Source organism: Sebastes umbrosus, chromosome 4, assembly GCF_015220745.1.
Source record: "Sebastes umbrosus isolate fSebUmb1 chromosome 4, fSebUmb1.pri, whole genome shotgun sequence".
Taxonomy (NCBI): Eukaryota; Metazoa; Chordata; class Actinopteri; order Perciformes; family Sebastidae; genus Sebastes; species Sebastes umbrosus.
Window position 1 is genome coordinate 37,391,984 of NC_051272.1, and position 18,973 is coordinate 37,410,956.

General features: G+C 40.2%; 2 protein-coding genes across 4 annotated transcripts in view; both read left to right on the top strand.

Annotated features, from left to right (window-relative positions):
- LOC119486724 overlaps positions 1 to 18,973 on the top strand; it is a 1,187,645-nt gene that overhangs the window by 391,990 nt on the left and 776,682 nt on the right. The gene's annotated exons all lie outside the window — the stretch shown is intronic.
- kiaa1549la (KIAA1549-like a) overlaps positions 1 to 18,973 on the top strand; it is a 172,988-nt gene that overhangs the window by 127,161 nt on the left and 26,854 nt on the right. For all 3 annotated transcript variants that reach the window (XM_037767629.1, XM_037767630.1, XM_037767631.1), the window contains one exon: positions 6,293 to 6,438. In XM_037767629.1, coding sequence (XP_037623557.1) covers positions 6,293 to 6,438 — 146 coding nt within the window. The remainder of the gene's footprint in view (positions 1 to 6,292; positions 6,439 to 18,973) is intronic.

Genomic DNA, 18,973 nt, shown 5'->3' on the forward strand with positions numbered 1-18,973 from the left:
TATTTGTCTCGACGTGGTATTTAATTTACTGCTAAATCGTTTTCCCATGTATTTTATCTGGCTTTGTACCATTCAATATTTTCTGCACTAATCTTCTTTGTTACTATTTTTATTATGCATGAGTGATGATTATGATTTGTAAACATCTGTCCTAATCACACAGTTTTAAATGTATTTACTAAAATGTGCAAACAGTTTTATTCCCAACAGACTTCACTAGGATTATGAGTTATAATCTGCATGAGACAGAAAGCAGTTAGAACAGAATGATGAAAATATGTATTTTTAAAAAACTTCCATTCCCAGACATTTGTCTACTAGAAGCTGCACCCACACACCCACCCACATTCAGCGGTGACATCTTTCCTTCGGGAAGTTTGGAGTCATAAATGAGATGCATCATGCCTCCTCTCACAGAAATGCAAATTCAGAGACACGCACACAAGACAATATTTACACAGCGCTAAACGAAAATGAATAGAGGTGGGATTAGTTGTGCTTTGCTTCTCGAGGATGATAAGCACATGTATATTTATAACCTTGGCTATAGCCATGCCAGAGGGAGCCATTCACTGTAACAATGATGACAGGGTAAAATGCCGGAAGAGCCGGTATAGTGCGGTAATCAGCTTTACCGACCTGTATAGATGCACACATACAGTATACGTCTTACGGGGAGCCATTTTTCTAACAAGGTATCAGAGGTTATTCTACCACCTGGGTGTACACTAATTAGGAAATGAGGCAGTATCTCATCCTCTAACCAGTGCACAATGGAGTGCAATGAGATGAGAAGGGAAATATCACACCAAAATAACAACAAAGGATGCAATTATTCCTGGACTTTATAGCGGTAACTGAACAGAGAACGAGACTTCTGAGGTGTTTTCTCTCTTCACATGCACAGGCACAAACAGGCCTGGTGTGCTAAATCAGAGGAAGAAAGGTAGATAAGAGAAATGCCCATAGCAGTAAAGATATGAGTTAGACAATAAAAGAAAACTAAAGCTGTGTTTGAGAGCATTCCCTCATTCCCTCATTAACTAGCCCCTACTGTACATACAGTACATATTGGAAACTCAGTATAAACAGTGAGGGATTGCCATCTGTAAAACCACGCTGCTTTCATAGCTAAACATATTCAATCACTTTTTATTTAAGTCACTTCAGTGTAAACTTCCAACATACCGTTTTAAACTAAATAATGCACTAATATATATATATATATGTATATATATATATATATATTTATTATGGCATGCCGTTCAGGAAATTATTATATATATAATGTGAAATTTGAGAATATTGAATGAAATCCTGAATATATAGAATGAACCCTGAGACTATTGAATGAAATCTGATGTCATCACGGCGCTGCTGCCGTCTTGTGTTATCCGTACAGATCTTGATGCTGCTAGACGTGTGTGTCACTATGAGTGAGTCAGCACGAAATCTAGTATCAGTAATCCTAAAGGCCAAAATAATACTGGTAAACATATTCAACACCGTTCCACAGATGAAGAGTTTATTCACTTTTTCATGGTGGAAGAGTAATGCAGAACTGATCGACTAGTTCACTAAAGTTGGAAAAATATTGACAGATTTGAACTTCCCGGATCAATACCTTCTAAATGAAATGTTAAAACCCCAACGAGGACTCTTTTCTAACCGTAGTGAGGTAGACAACGAGCTACAAGCTCATTTTAATCACAACCAGCCGTCCTCTGAGCTGGCGTCTATGTACACCAATGAAATAGATTGAATCCGTGACTGTTTCACAAACTGCCGTGAGACTGTGTCGGTATAAAACCAATAGCATTCCACTAAAAATAAATATTACTCTATAGTTCATATCATCCAATTAATGGATCCCTATACCATAGATATGTTATATTACATGAACACAATTTGAATTAATTACCAACTGAACCAAGTTTCACATTTTGTCTTCCTGACTGAAATACACGTCAGCTTTAACATAGTATGTATATAGATGTTTTTTTAATTAGATTTGTTGGTATGTATATGTCTCCCACACCTTCACATAGTAGCCTAACTCAAATATAGTCAAATAAGTGAAAGGTACGAGATTTGACATGCCCTATGATCCAACTTTGCTTTGTTCAACACTTTTATCTTAATATAATATTACATAACTATATAGGGTTTCCCAAAAAGCATATGGTCTATGACTCATAGACTTATTTTTGAAATACCTTTTAAATTATAACACGATAATAACGCCTTAACGCAAATTCGTTTTTTTTAACACATTATCGCAATTTTTTAGGTTGTAGCGGCTCAGTTTTAAAGTTAGAGTGAAGATACTGGTATCATATGAAACTAGAAAAACCTGAGGAATCCATCGGTACCAACCATGTCATACTAGCTTGTAGCGAAGGAGTCTAAATAACGCTCCAAACTTGCACTAAATTTTGGCGAGGAAAAACTGGCATGACCATTTTCAAAGGGGTCCTTTGACCTCTGACCTCCAGATCAGTGAATGTAAATGGGTTCTATGGGTACCCACGAGTCTCCCCTTTACAGACATGCCCACTTTATGATAATCACATGCAGTTTGGGGCAAGTCATAGTCAAGTCAGCACACTGACACACTGACAGCTGTTGTTGGCTGTTGGGCTGCAGTTTGCTATGTTATGATTTGAGCATATTTTTAATGATAAATGCATATTGTGATTATTAAAAATACTTACTTTTGATGCTAATTTTTCAGCACAAGATATTTTATTTTGTGTTGTATTTTCTTAAAACAAGTTAAGTCGACTCCCATAACTGAAATCATTAGTTGATGCAAATCACCCGTGCTATGCTGCCGACAAAGTAGGAGTCGTGATCTGCACTCTCTGCTTCAAGATGCTTGTTGAAGACCTAAAACAAGTGTGTTGGGAACAACAGCAATTATTTCAGCTGCAGGTAGTTCACTTGTCTGAGGGAAGAGGAAGGTGCAGACTGAATGCTAACCACGGGGGGAAAGTAGAAGGATGGGAGCATTTATTCTGCTCACTGCATCCTCTGGAGAGCTACAGTGTTTGAGGCACAACGATAAAAAGAGAGGCAGGGACATGAACGGTACTTTCCAGCGGTGTGGTTATCGATTCTGTTGCTCCTCTCTCTGGCCTTCCAACGCCCATTTACATGGAACACACACTGTATTTCTCCCTCCATCCCTCCGGCACTTTGCTTAATACCACATTACTGTTACTGGGGCTCGGGCAGCCATTGACCGCTGCTCGGGCTGCCCTGTGTGTGAATGGTGAATGTGTATGTGTGTGTGCCCACACAGACAGGGTGTTATCCTCGCCTGTGGCTCTTTAATGTCCGGTCTCACTGATCTGTGCATCTCACACCACCTGTAGACAGGCATGTCACGTTGTGTAGCTGCTGCGGCTTACATGCCTCAAGGCTGTGTGTGTGTGTGTGTGTGTGTGTGTGTATGTGTGTCCTGTACGAGGCAAGAACAAACTCTTCATACATGTTTCTGCACGTATTGACTCTTCTAGAGTCAAGTGTGTGTGTGTGTGTTTGTGTGTGTATGTATGTGTGTGTGTGTGCGCGTGTGTGACATACTTGCATACTGAGCTGTTTCCATCCAGCCCCTTGGCTGCTGAACAACCTGCCCAACAGAATCAGGATTGTTGTTGCTCTACTTGTCCTTTACGTTTGTCCTGTATGTCCCTACATTTTCTATTATTTCATATAGCATGTTTTTTTAAAGGTCCCATATCATGCTCATTTTCAGGTTCATACTTGTATTTTGTGTTTCTACTAGAACATGTTTACATGCTGTAATGTTAAAAAAACCCGTTATTTTCCTCATACTGTCTGTCTGAATATGTCTGTATTTACCCTCTGTCTGAAACGCTCTGTTTCAGCGCTTTTCGACAAAATTGCGACGAAATTGCAACAGAATTGCGTTGCTAGGCAACAGCTTGGGTCCATGTGTACTTCCTGTCAGCTGATGACATTCACATACACTGCAACCATAAACTGGGACACATTTAGAATGTTTACATTTAAATCTGTGTAAAGGGTCTAAATATTGTATATTTGTGACATCACAAATGGACAGAAATCCTGACAGCTTGTTTCAAAGGCACAATTTCTGAATACGGGCTGTGTGTATTTCCCTGTGGATTGAGCATTTCGATACTTTCACAGTATTTATATAGACCTTAAGCCTGCTTTATAATAAAAAAAACATGAAAATCTCACTTTTTTATAATATGGGTCCTTTAAGAAATGAATTTTGTTAATGGGATCTCACAATAAATGCAACCCAAAATTATTATCATTCCAAAAAATGACAAAGAGCTGCGACACACATAACCAAAGTTCTTGTGAGAGATGATTAAACATATTTTCCCCCGTCGGAGCCTGCAGGTGGATGCTGGGGTGGTGGTGGTGCTGAAGGAGCAGGCAGCGGCAGTACTCCTGCAGGGCAGCAGCAGCATGGAAGAGGCAGAGGGAGAGACAGGGAACTTTGCAGCTTAAATAGACCGCCCAATAGACCGTGTGTTTGGTTTATGGTATTGAGAGTGAGGCATGTCACATGTGTATGTAGCAGTGCAGCTCGAGTTGACTGCCTGAACTAGCTCGAGGCGTCGCTCCATTTATGTGGTTTGCCTGGTTAGCAGGTAACGTTAGCATTTATTGGCCATAATCACATCACTGTCTGTTGTTCAGTTGTCTGACCACCAGGGTCGGGACAAGAGGGGTGGTTTCAGTGTGGTCGAAGATCTTTTTACCAAAACGGCTAAATTTAGCCGGCCCAAGCTTCGGTTATACTTTCTGCAAGGACGGCCGCACGGACATGAGCTGACGTGGAATCGTGATGAAGAAGCGTTTGAATCTTTTATACTCTGTAAAGATTTAAAAAGAAGCCGTTCTCAAAGCTCCTCAAAGTTCTCCATTTTTGCCCCATCTGCAACCGCGTAGGTTCGAAAAATTTGGATGTGCGTGGACGGGCGACAACCCGCCTCACGGAACCCCCGGGAAAGGCCATGTCTGATGGTGCGACGTCACTTTGGCCATGATCTCAGGCTCCCTCCAACAATGCTCATTAACTATGTAACTATGTATGCCCCTCGGGGACAAATAAAGTGATTTGAATTGAATTGAATTGTATATATGGAAAAAAAATCGAGAAAATCATGCAAGTAAAATCAAAATGAGAATTTAAGACATAAAATAGTGCAAGTTACCATAAAGGGCTAAAATATAAACATAAATAAATAAAAGTACTAATGCCCATATGCTACAGGAGTGAGTCCCAAAACCTGGAAATAGCATTTTAGGACTTCCGGTTCCCTCGTCTGGAAGTCAACGGGGTTCTAGTAAGATGCCTGGAATAAGGTCTGTGGTTAACACAAGCTGAAGAGATTTTAATGATTTGTTCTACGACATAAAATACGTCAATAAATACCCCACTTGTGAATTTTGAAGCCTTTATGTGTCTTAAAAAAGGCGGTTGCAAACAAGTGGCTAAATGAGACTAAACGTCATCACGCCGACTCGTCCTCCTTTACAGCCACGTCATGTATACTCACGCTCATGTGACCGTGGTGTAGTTCGTTTATAGCCTAACGTTAGCTTTTTACTTCTGACGATTGCGTTAACACTTCAAAAATCATAAAAGCGGTGTTCATTTATGGAGATTATCTTGCTGAACAAATATGTAAGTATCATACACATGTGTTTGCTGAAGAGCTGATTTTCAGCAATAATCCAAAACCCAATGGAACAATCCCATTGGCTTTTTGTTGAGGGAACCAGGGCGATGCTAACTTCCTGGTTGACCTACAAAAATACGTCATCCCTGCAGCACTCTGTGGTCACTTCTTAGAGTTCCTGGCAAGATATGACAGTTTATCAGACCAGTAGAAGCAGAGAAGCAGAGCACCACACAGAACTCCCAGCCCTAGAACATTTGTCCAATTACCATAAAGACTGGATGCTGGATGCAAATCACATTACTCTGAATATCACATTTTAGCTGATTTTCATATTTTGTAATGATAATAGTTCTGGGTTGTATATGTTTTTGTCCATTACATGTATGCACACTCACATACAGACCAATACACAACATGTCCTTGGGTTGTAAAGCACCTTTGAATTATTCTTTTATTATCCGTTTTGAACTTAAAGTTGATAGTGTGTTGCCAGTATTAACTGTGAGATGATGCACTGCTTGTGTACACGCTGAGACTCACAAGCCCTCCCCTCTCCTTCCTTCCTCCCTTGCCTCCCTCTGTTGCCATGGATACTACAGGCGGTTGCCAAGCGAGGACGGCTCGGTGTCAAGTAGCGGCTCCGGGAAGCTGAACACCAGCAAGAGCTCCTCAGCCCGTAGGACGGCGACCGGCAGCAGCACCAAGAACAACGGCAAGGAGGAGCTTCACAAGAGGAACACCAACGGTGAGGAGGAAGGGGGGGTTAAGAGAGAGAATAGAAGATACAGGGAAGGAGGAAGTGAGGGAGGAAAGAGAGAAAGGAATAAGTGACAGACAGATATTAAGATGGATAGACAGACAGACTGATGGATAGGAAAAAAAAGATCAATTCTGTCTCTCCTTTACTTTTGCACCCACCACAAAGGTTGTCATTGTAATAAACAAGTGTTGATCCCCCACCCCCCACACACACACACTCACTCACTCATTCTCAAACTGTAACATTTTACCCAAAGGGTAATTAATATGAGCTAATGAAGTGCACATGAGCACAGAGTGAGCGCGCTCATACATGCAGTGACTCAGCCTGCTGCTGCATCATGTGACCGTCAGTGACAACACTCACATGTCTTTGTACGGTCACACTTCATAATAACCATTATGTAGAAATGGAAAATTGATAGTGAATTAAACTTAGTTAATAGATGTTTTACAAACAATGAACTTATAACTATAATATATGTTTAGTCATTATTAGTAATGCTATAATCTATGTTATTTTAACAGTTTATTGTTGCACATATTATAACATTTTATATACTATATATATATATATATATATATAAAAGTATCTGTTAATGATTAAGATATTGTATGTAAACCTTAAAGAACGTGTTTGTAAACCATCTATAAACATTACATAGACAGATATTTGTAACACTTTGTTAATGGTTAGTAACTGGTTTGTAAACCATCTATAAATATTATTTGGATGCTATTATAAAGTTGCAACTGATTATTAAAAAATACTTTTTTAAATGGTAAATAAATACTTTGCAAAGCATCTATAAACATTATTTAGATAGATAGTTAATAGTTTGTTAATGGTTAATAACTGGTTTCTGGTCCATCTATCTGTGTAATGTTTATAGATGTTTCACAAAAAAAATCTTAAAGGTTTAAAAATCATTTGGTAATCACTAACAAATATGTAATATAGTATATAAAATGTTATGTGTGCAACAATAAATTGTTAATAAATATTTAACTAATGTAATCAGACTGTAATTGTTAACATCTCAGCTATCAGCTATGATATAATGTAGATTTTATAAACAAATGATTTCATACTACGTAAACTAATGATAAAATAACATAAATTATTGCATTACTTATAATTAGTAAACATTAATTATCATTTCAATGTTTGTTAACAGTGGAATAACTATTAACTAGGTTTAATGAACTATCAATAGAGCATTTATAAATGATGGGTATTATAAACCCTTTTTACTCATACAGACAAACGGCAGATACTGGTCTGGACTGAAATCAAAGGAGACATGCTGCCAGGTGTTTGTATTTAAGTCTTTCAGTGTTTTGACTTCATTCTGGGATGCAAAGCTGAAAATGCAGTATGGAGATAAAAGCCAGCGGTTGGCAGCGGATGTGCCATACGCACAGCATCAATTTACTTTGAGTCGAATCACAGAGGAAAGACAGGGAAGTGGGTGAGCTGTCAAAGAGTTATGACAGCATACTGTCAGATTAGGTGTTATTCAAATCCATACAACCCACAGCATATGGTTTGTGCATTAGAAGAATGACTCATCATTAAACCTGTGACACTCAGAGGGAGCCTCGTCTCACATACACCTCTAAATGATGCTTTTCTGTGAAGTTTTGATTTCTTAAAGGTTCTCTATATGATATCCAGAGCATTGATATAGCAGCAAACAACTATGGTCTGTGGAAAGATATAGTGGAATAATGTCTACCTGAGCTCTGTGCATGTGGGCGTGCCCCACTGTTTAGCTAGAGGCTTTAGCCTTTAAACCAGCTCTTAAAGCACAGGACAAAAAAACTAACTCGTACCACTATTACAATATTATCAAAAAATACAACTTTGATTCTGTTGTTTATTATGTTAGTCTACTTTATAAGATAACTATTTATTCTAACAGCTCATAATGAAGTCAGACAAACAGGATCATCGAGGGGAGACGGGAAATATAAAATATTGATCCACAACATTTACGTTACTCAAACTGATTTTTCTGAGCCGTTTTTGGCTGTTGTTATTGTAACGTAGCCTGTAGCGGTCCAGCGCTTTGCATTGTGGGATACAGTAGGTGAGGTAGACTGGTCTGATGCAAACTAGAGTTTTTTTTCCAAATCAGTACGACATCCAGGTATTTTTGGCATACTGGAGATTTTGCTTTTGTTCGCATACTACATACTACATACTATATACTACATACTACATACTATATACTACATACTACATACTACATACTACATATTACATACTACATATTACATATTACATACTACATACTACATATTACATACTACATACTACATATTACATATTACATACTACATACTACATACTACATATTACATACTACATACTACATACTACATGCTACATGCTACATACTACATACTACATACATGCTACATTTTGGCCAAATCAGTACGTACTACTAGTATAGTATGCGGTTTCAAATACAGCCTTTGTGTAAGTGCCTTTGCATAAATGTGTTCATGATATATAATTAGTAATTGATCACATAAGTTCATGCAATAAATAAATAAATAGATAATTCATTTAATGTAAGGTTAAAAATTTAAATATGATGTGAGTAAATTATTTGTTTCATACAGTTCAAAATGTGTAACAGGTAGAAGTGTTTCAGTCAAAAGTACATTAGTCCACTGTGTTTTACGTTCCGCCCCGGAACCAATGTTCCCTGTGTAGTACCACTGCGACGGAATTCATTGAGGGACTGAAACAATCCAACGTAAGTGAAGGAGCAGATGCCTTTCGCGGGCTCTGTAAAGTGTTTAAAGCTATGATTATCGACGTCTGAAGCTAAAAGCAGACAGTCAAAGAGACTTTCAAAAGGACTTTCATGGACTCAAGAACCTCTTTTCATGACAAGCGGCCAACGAGTTTTCAAGGCGTGTGCATGACGTGACTCAGAAGTGAAGCATCAGAGAAAGACGTGTCCAAGCAATAAACGCCCGTATCAAAGAACCGACCTGTGTCTGTGTTGTTGTGAAGAGAGCTACAGTGAAAACTCGCCTGCTCAACACCGGTAGGAGAGACGACACCGCAGCGGGTAACGGCGCGAAGGAGATCCAGCAACAGATAAGCAAAGCCCATGGCGCATTGTTGCCATAGCAACCTCAAGCAACGGTGATTAGACTGTGTTGAAAGCGCAGCGTTTCATGCTGAAGCCAAGAAGTGCTCAACCACAATCTTCAAGTGAAAGTGGTGTGAGAAGTGGTTCAACTTGGAAACTGCAACTAAGGACTCATGTCTATTAACCTTTTACAGTGTGCTTAGCCTATGTGTTTGGGGATAAATCTAATGTGCTGGTGTTCGTGGTTGTTACGTTATAAGGTTTAAAGGGGAACTCCATCCCATAAGTGAGGTTTAACAGTAATATGAATCCATAAGTAAGTGAAAGTCATTTGTAAAGATTAAATGAAATAGGACATTACGATTTGTAAAATTGTGCATTTTACGAAAGTAACCAAGTTTAAAGGGCAACTTAAGTGAAATTTAAAGGGTTACTCTATTGATAGGAAAACCTTTTCTTATGTGAAGGATAAGTGATTTAATGCATGTCTAAGCATATTAGCTCTGAAATTAAGGTTTGTTTGCATATTTGTGCCAAAAGTGATTTCAAATCTTATTTTTTGTTTTGAAATTGAAGTCCACTTGAAGTCTAGATAACTTTAAATGTTGATACAGTTGTCTTGATACAATATTGAAGTCTATATTAAAAAGGGTTAGGCTTCTCATAATAGTCTTCACACAGTTATCAAGGATTTCATACAGTTAACAACTGTCCTTGCTACTCACATTTAGGCTTGCTGTAACTTACATGTACACATAGTCTAATAGAAATCCAATTCAATATTTGCACATACTCTTTAGCCATTCAAGTTATCTCAAAATGTCAGTTTCAAGCACTGAGACCTGCCTTGAAAATGCCAAATTACCCACTCAACCAAAAGCTACAGACACTGAATCTGAAGAAGAAGTGGAAGGGTTTCGAAGAAGTGAAAGAACACGAACCCTGACAGAGAAAGGAAGAGAACTTGAAAGGGAAAGGCTTAAAGGTGTACAACGCAGGTTCAGAATCGTCTATGAGAAGTGGAGGTATCATGCAAGATTAGGCAAGGAAATATTGATTGATGAGGCTTCCAACGATGAATTGAATGAACTAGTTGAGAACATAGAAAGCACCTGTTCTGATATAAAGGTAATTTATGAAGAGTTACGACGAACACAAACTCCTGAACCAGAACTGCGATGCAGAGTTGACACATGCATGTCGCTTTCAGGATTCATCATTCAAAAGGCAAAAAGGCAACTTAAAGGGCCTACAGCAGATGAAGAAGAAGAATCTTGGCCTGATGTTGGTTCGATCCTAGACTCAACAGGTTCTTTATCAAGACCATTGTCTCGTCAATCAAAATGTGGTTCTACGCGGTCTAGTATCTACTCAGTCAAAAGAAATGAAGCTGTGGCTGAAGCTGCCGCGTCTCAGGAAGTTTTAGCAGTGTTGGCTGAACAAGAAAAGGAAGTGACAGAACTTCAAAGGCTCGAGGCTGAAGATAAACAGCAGCTGGCACAATTCGAATCTGAGAACCTAGCCAGGCAATGCAAGACAAGTGTAGAAAGCTTGAGCGCCTACAGGAAGTCAAGAAGTTGAACGCTGCAAGAGCTCGAGTAAAGGTCTACAATCAAGTTGAAGAAAACTTTGAAGCTATTGACTTGCCGCAAGATGTTGAACTAGCAGGAGAAAGCCAAGTTCTAAACCTCACGATTCCTACAGTCATTCCTCAATCACTGCCAGTTGTAACACCAACCCTAAATGCCTCAGGTCCCCCATTCGTTCCTCGACCCCTACCAGTTACAGGTCAAGCTCCAACAACTTTAACATCCATGTCTCAAGTGCAGAACAGCTCTGATTTGGTCAGCATGCTAGCAGAAGCTATAAGTGCCAATCGTCTTCCAACACCAGAGCCTACATTGTTCACTGGAGATCCTTTGAAATTCAAAGACTGGCGACTATCCTTTGAAACATTAATAGATAGGAAAAACATTCCAAAGACTGAAAAACTTTATTACCTAAGAAAGTACTTGGGTGGCAACGCAAAGAAAGCAGTCGAAGGATTTTTCCTACTGGGCACCGAAGCAGCGTACGACGCAGCCTGGCAGCTGTTGGAAAAACGTTTTGGAGACCCATTCATTATAGGGAAGTCCTTCAGAGATAAGCTGCATGGATGGCCAAAAGTAAGCTCTAAAGATGGTTGTGAGCTAAGAGAACTTGCAGACTTCCTCAGGACCTGCGAGGCAGCAATGTCCCACATAAAGTCATTGGAAGTTCTCAATGACTGCAATGAGAATCAAAAAATTCTGCTGAAATTGCCAGATTGGTTGGCGTCCAGATGGAGCCGCAAAGCGATTGAAGTCAGACAAGCAAATGCTGAGTACCCACCATTCAAAGAGTTTGTAGACTTTGTATCGAAGGAAGCAGATATTGCTTGTGATCCCATAACCTCGATACAAGCGCTCAAGAGTATGGAAAGCGAGAAACCAAAATATTCACTAAGTCAAACCATTCAAGCAAAGACACTGTCCACAAACGCAACACAGAGCAGCATTCCGACATGCATCTTCTGCGAAAGAATAGGACATGTCTTCACCAAGTGCAGAAGGTTCATTGAAAAGACAGTTCAAGAGCGTGTCAAGTTTGTGTATGCAGAGAAGCTTTGTTTTGGATGTTTGAAGACTGGTCATCATTCAAGAAATTGTGATAACAAGAGCACATGTGAAAGGTGTCAGAAAAAACACCCGACATGTTTGCATGATGACAAGTTCAAAGATCAAAGGTCGACAGCTCCAAAGGGAGCAGACAACTCAAAGTACAACGTAGACACCAAAGAAATAGCTGCAACCGCAACTACCAACAGAGTCATGCAAGACGGCCAAAGCACACAAACGTCTTCAATCATACCAGTTTGGGTCTCATCCACTAAACTGCCAGATCAAGAAGTTCTTGTCTATGCACTCTTAGACACGCAAAGCGATACAACCTTTATCCTGGACGAAGTGGCCCAAGACCTCAATACAAACAAGGAGAACGTTAGTTTGCGACTGTCTACAATGTCAACAAAGTCGACAGTCATACCCTGCCAGAAACTGTCAAATCTACAAGTAAGAGGATACAACTTGGAAAAGAGGATTCAATTGCCATCACTTTTCACACGAGAGTTCATTCCAGCAGAAAGGTCGCACATTCCGACTTCTGAAACAGCTCTAAAATGGCCTCATCTTGAACAATTGTCAGACAAGATTCCACCACCATTGGATTGCGAGGTAGGCCTTCTGATTGGCTATAACTGTCAACAAGCCCTTCTTCCAAGAGAGATCCTGTCCGGTGAAGAAAATTATCCATACGCACAGCGGACTGATCTTGGCTGGAGCATCGTTGGCTGCTCAAATCCAGCAACTGACTACGGTGATGCTATAGGAACCAGTCACAGAGTCATAGTGCGACAAGTGACACCTGCTGTGCAACCATCAGTTGAGCTAAAGAAAGAAGTGCACTTTGTGTGTAAAACTCAAGTCAAAGAGATAAATCCAACAGACATCATCAAGGCTCTCGAAGCTGACTTCACAGAGCACACTGCAGACGATAACCTAGTCTCTCAGGAAGACCTTCTCTTCTTGTCTAAAGTGAAAGAAGGTATAAGGCAGAAAGAAGATGGCCACTATGAACTCCCACTTCCTTTCAAGACAGACAAACCTAATCTCCCATGTGAAGAGGAAATGGTTGGAGAAGTAGAAACGACTGACCCTGAGCTTCGCAAAGCACATGTTCACGCAGTCAAGACGAAAGAAGTGGATTCAATGGCGAACCGCTTCACTAAGTTTTCTGACTGGTCCAGAGCCGTGAGAGCAGTCGCCAGGCTCAAGAGATATGTCAGAGAATTCAAGGCACTTCAGAAAAGAACGAACGAAGCAACCAGTCTTGAAGAAAGAAGAGAAGCAGAAATCTTCGTTATCAAGTTGGTGCAAGAAGAAGCCTTTGCTGAAGACATTCAAAAAATCAAACTCCAGAAAGAAAACACCCTGAACAAGCACAACAAGTTACACCAGTTGAATGCTTTCTTGGACAAGAACAATGTCCTCAGGGTGGGAGGACGGCTATCCCGATCAGCCTTACACCATGACGTAAAGCATCCCGCAATACTTCCGAAGAAATCTCATGTGTCAGCCCTGCTCATCAAACATCATCATGAATGTATACACCACCAAGGAAGAGGCATGACTATGAACGAGTTGCGTGCAAACGGAATATGGATCTTAGGATGCAGAAATGTGGTCTCGTCACACATTTACAAGTGTGTGAAGTGTAGAAGATACAGAAGAACTACAGAGGTTCAACAAATGGCAGATCTGCCGGAAGAGAGAACTGAGACATCCCCTCCCTTTACCTACTGCGGCATCGATTGTTTCGGCCCTTTCATCGTAAAGGAAGGAAGAAAGGAATTAAAACGATATGGACTGTTGTTTACCTGCTTATGCTCGAGAGCAGTACATATAGAAACACTTGACGACTTAACAACAGACGCCTTCATGAATGCGCTGCGCACATTTGTAGCCATCAGAGGACCTGTACGTCAATTAAGATGCGACCAGGGAACAAATTTCATGGGCGCCAAGAGAGTGTTTTCTGAGTTGCTCAAGGGAATGGATCAAGAACGTCAAAGAGCTATCGGTTGTGAATTTGTGATGAACGTCCCATCGGCAAGCCATATGGGTGGAGTCTGGGAGCGCCAAATTCGAACAATCCGAAGCATTTTAACTGTCATGCTTGATAAGTCAGCAAGCAGACTCGACACTACAACTCTGAGGACGTTTCTTTACGAAACAATGGCTATAATCAACAGCAGGCCACTAAGTGTCGAACATCTTCACGATCCTACCGGCCCAGAACCTCTCACACCCAACCATATACTGACCATGAAATCATCAGTCATTCTGCCCCCTCCTGGACAATTCTGCAAAGAAGACCTCTATCTGTGTAAAAGGTGGAGAAGAGTGCAGTTCCTAGCCAATGAATTTTGGCAAAGATGGAAGAGGGAATACCTGCTCAACCTTCAACAACGACAGAAATGGCAAAGAACATCCCGGAATTCACAAGTAGATGACATTGTGATTCTACAAGATGACAGCTCACCAAGAAACGAGTGGAAGCTCGCCAGAGTTGTGGAAGCTCACCCCAGTGCAGACGGCATGGTGTGAAAGCTGAAGCTACTAGTCAGTGACACTACACTTGATAAAGGAAAACCACATACTAGATCAGTTTACCTTGAAAGGCCTATTCACAAAGTAGTTACCTTGCTAGAAGCCAACTAAGTCACATACATAAGATCAGTCATTCCGACTTAAAACACTTTGTTGATTATTTTCATAATCTTTGTTTTAAAGAAAATCCCACATTCAGAGTTAATGAGTGATTTGGTGGGAGTGTAAGTGCCGTTGCATAAATGTGTTCATGATATATAATTAGTAATTGATCACATAAGTTCATACAATAAATAAATAAATAGATAATTCATTTAATGTAAGGTTAAAAATTTAAATATGATGTGAGTAAATTATTTGTTTCATACAGTTCAAAATGTGTAACAGGTAGAAGTGTTTCAGTCAAAAGTACATTAGTCCACTGTGTTTTACGTTCCGCCCCGGAACCAATGTTCCCTGTGTAGTACCACTACGACGGAATTCATTGAGGGACTGAAACAATCCAACGTAAGTGAAGGAGCAGATGCCTTTCGCGGGCTCTGTAAAGTGTTTAAAGCTATGATTATCGACGTCTGAAGCTAAAAGCAGACAGTCAAAGAGACTTTCAAAAGGACTTTCATGGACTCAAGAACCTCTTTTCATGACAAGCGGCCAACGAGTTTTCAAGGCGTGTGCATGACGTGACTCAGAAGTGTAGCATCAGAGAAAGACGTGTCCAAGCAATAAACGCCCGTATCAAAGAACCGACCTGTGTCTGTGTTGTTGTGAAGAGAGCTACACTTTGTTTCCACTGTTCGTGAGTTAGCACTGTTAGCTGCGAGCTGCAGGCTCAGCCGGCGCCATGTTGAGAGCCGTGCAGAGGCAATAGAAATGCTTTAGCACCTTTAATTGCTAACAAATACAGCATAATTTTCACTTGTTAACTACTGCACAGTAACTACTTTAATGGAGCACTGTGTAGGATTTAGTCATATCTAGTTGTGAGGCTGAAGATTGCAACCAATTTAAACCTCTCCTGTGTGCCAAGCGTGTAGGAGAACTTCGGTGGCCAACGTGAAAATGCGAATGGCCCTTTCTAGAGCCACTTGTCATTTATTATGAGGAATTAGAGGAAGTGAATAACTCCACATTTAACTAGCATACAGTTAGATGACATCAGTCTGACATACCTGGTATTTTTGGGCTCTTGACTAGGTTGTGTAATAATGTGTACTAATGGTCTTCACAGAAGTCCGATTAGTCGATTAATCACAAATAATAGCTATTGCCGTTGCTTGGAGTCTTATCCAACTCCACAGCTCCCTCTCCAGTGTCCAGTGAATAGACTATAATCCTATTCCTATTTCGATAAAGATTCCCATTCACACACAGGATTATAGGATACACATGCTTTTATCTACAGTAGCTGTTATCAGTGGTGGCAGTAAATGTACTGCATCTTCGACATGATTCGTTCAACAGATTACAAAGCAGATCTTTTTCCAGCTTTTGCAGACTCCCAATTGGTTGCGTAAACATTGCCCTGATCGCTGATAATGCTGCGACATTGCTTCTGTTCACTGACATTCTGGGACGCTGAGATTTTCAATCTCTTTTGCATCAGCAAACCAAAGTTCACAGTAATTTGTGTGATTGATGGTGTTGTTTATGCAAGCGAATGAATGAATACCCGGAGGAGAGGAGGAGAGGATGAATAATTGTTTCATTTTCTCACTACTGTTCGCAGAGAACCGGAGATGGACAAAACTGTTTTTAGAAAAATAGGAGAGACGGAAGAAAAGCTGATTAAAGTACGCTGGAGCTCTAGTCAAGAAAATGACTGATAAATAGAAGTGTAAATCCAGTAAACTAGAAGCAGAGATGAGCGATTCGGAGAGAAAGATGGATTGAATATGAAATCATTTGAAGGACAATAAATTACAGTATTGATAAAAAGAAGACAGGGATAAAAAGAGGAATTTAAGAATGCAGATAGGTGGAGTGAAGATGGAAGCAAATTGAAATGCATTCATAACTAGAAAAGTGCACTCAGTAGAGTTCAGATCTCCGCCAGGTGTGTCTGCAACGACCACTTCTGTGATGTTTGATTGAATGAATACAAACCACAATTTCCCCCCCATCTAGAGCACAAGCTTATTAGACCCGTTTCTCACTCGCTCGTCTCAAACAACAGGTACGCTCTCATTTGAGTCTACACTGGCTCCGTGCAGCTGAACTGCAGTTCGCTGTGTAACGCTTCATGTTGACTATTAAACGCCTCCTCTGAACAGAAACCGTCAGTCCTGCTGTGTGTTTAGCCTTGTTAGCTGTTAGCTCTATTAGCTGTATTAGCCCCGTTAGCTGTGAGCTATTTTAGCAAAAAGAACAGCAGGACTCTGCTGGAGTGATCACAGGGATTTTATTGCCCGCTAATAGAAATAGTTTGACGTTTTGGGAAACAAGCGGATTCACTTTCCTGCAGAAAGTTAGATGAGAGGATTGATATCACTCTCATGTTTGTACACTAATTATGGCGGTAAAGCCAGGGGTGGTTAGCTTTGCTCGGCATGAAGACTGGCAGCAGGGGGAAACAGCTAACCTGGCTCTCTCTAAAGTTCAGAAATACAAGCACCTCTAAAGCTTGGCAATCAACACCCTGGATCTCATTTGTTTAATCTGTACACAAACAGAAATGTAACAAGACTCGGTCAAACGGAGTATATGTCTGGACCGTATATGGTCAGTATGTGAATTTGTGGCTAAATTGTTACACCAATAGTCAGAGGTCATGTCTATAATGTTTTGTGAACATTTTTTTCCACTTATATTTTAATGTTTGATTGAAAGACAACTTATAATGAAGCAAATGACATTCAGTAATAGTAAATGGTAACATTTACTAGTCAGTATATTATACATTTTATACACTGATCGATCAGAACTCCATTCAGAAAACAAGCATTTTAAAAGTTGTTTGTTTGTCATCTTGCGGACAGACCCGACAAAGCATGAATTCGTCTTTTTTTACTAATCAGCATCATTACCTAGTTATTCCGGCATAATTTTGATCAGTTTATTGGAATTAAATGACAACACAGTCTGTTTATTTTGGGTTCATTCCGCAGTAGCGACGTGTTGCTTGCTAGATACAGATACAGTATGTAAATACATCTGTCCGCCGGGTGACTTTATGAACCCAGACACGACGGCGTTTGGTTTTCTGACATATCTGGGACTTCCACAACATGTACAAAGCAGCAACAGAAAACCTAAACACAGAACTGTTCTCCACCTTTTCATTTTGAAAGAGCAACGACCAATGAGGAAACTCCAACAGTCGGCCGACCAATCCTGTAACTTCATCACTCAGTCAGTCAGTCAGACAATCAGTGGCAGACTTTTGCGTTTGTAGGGCTGGCCCTCTACAGTCCAGCCAAAATTGACATATTGTGGTTTCATGGGGAGTTAATGCTGGAATTTTTTTTGGCGACCACAGTTCTGATATAAGGCTAACTGGCTCTTGACTGTCCATAATGAGTGTACAGACACGGACGTGGTATCCACTATTCTACATATGTAGATTTAAATGACAACAGCATCTGCGTAGTATAGTTTGCGCATTGATGATGGCAGACGATGATAATAGACTAGTAACATCTCTTTAGTCAGTCACAGATGCTGCAGAAACATCAGCAATGAAATTGTATATACAGAACATCAGTGCTGTATGTGGTGGGAGTCTCTTCATCAGACAGATTGTCTCTATTACTTACCTTCTTTAAGATGAAGTACATAAGCCTGAAAACAACTCAATTCAGCGTGTTTACATCAAAATGTGTTATGGAAGATATATATTACATTAATAGATACTTTTTACAGTTGATGCCTTTTAGAGCAATTCCCCTTAAATAATTGACCATGTAGAGAAATGGTAAAGGTGAGAGAAAAGGAGGATGACATAATACAAAGGTCCCGGTATAGATGAAATTGACTCTCAAACTGCAACCCGTTCTCACTCCCAACTCGTCAAATACCGGCGCTTGGTCAGGGCCCCTCGGCGTCTGATACCGACGCACTGCGGCACCCTTTAAGATCTGTATGAGACGCACTGGGCTTTCAACTAACTCCAATGTAAACCCGTCCGTGTCAGGTCAGAGCAAGTGACGTTGTATAAAGAGCTAGAAAGTCCACGTAGAGAGGAGGTCGGGGTGGATGGTTGGTCAAACAAACACAGTCTTTCACC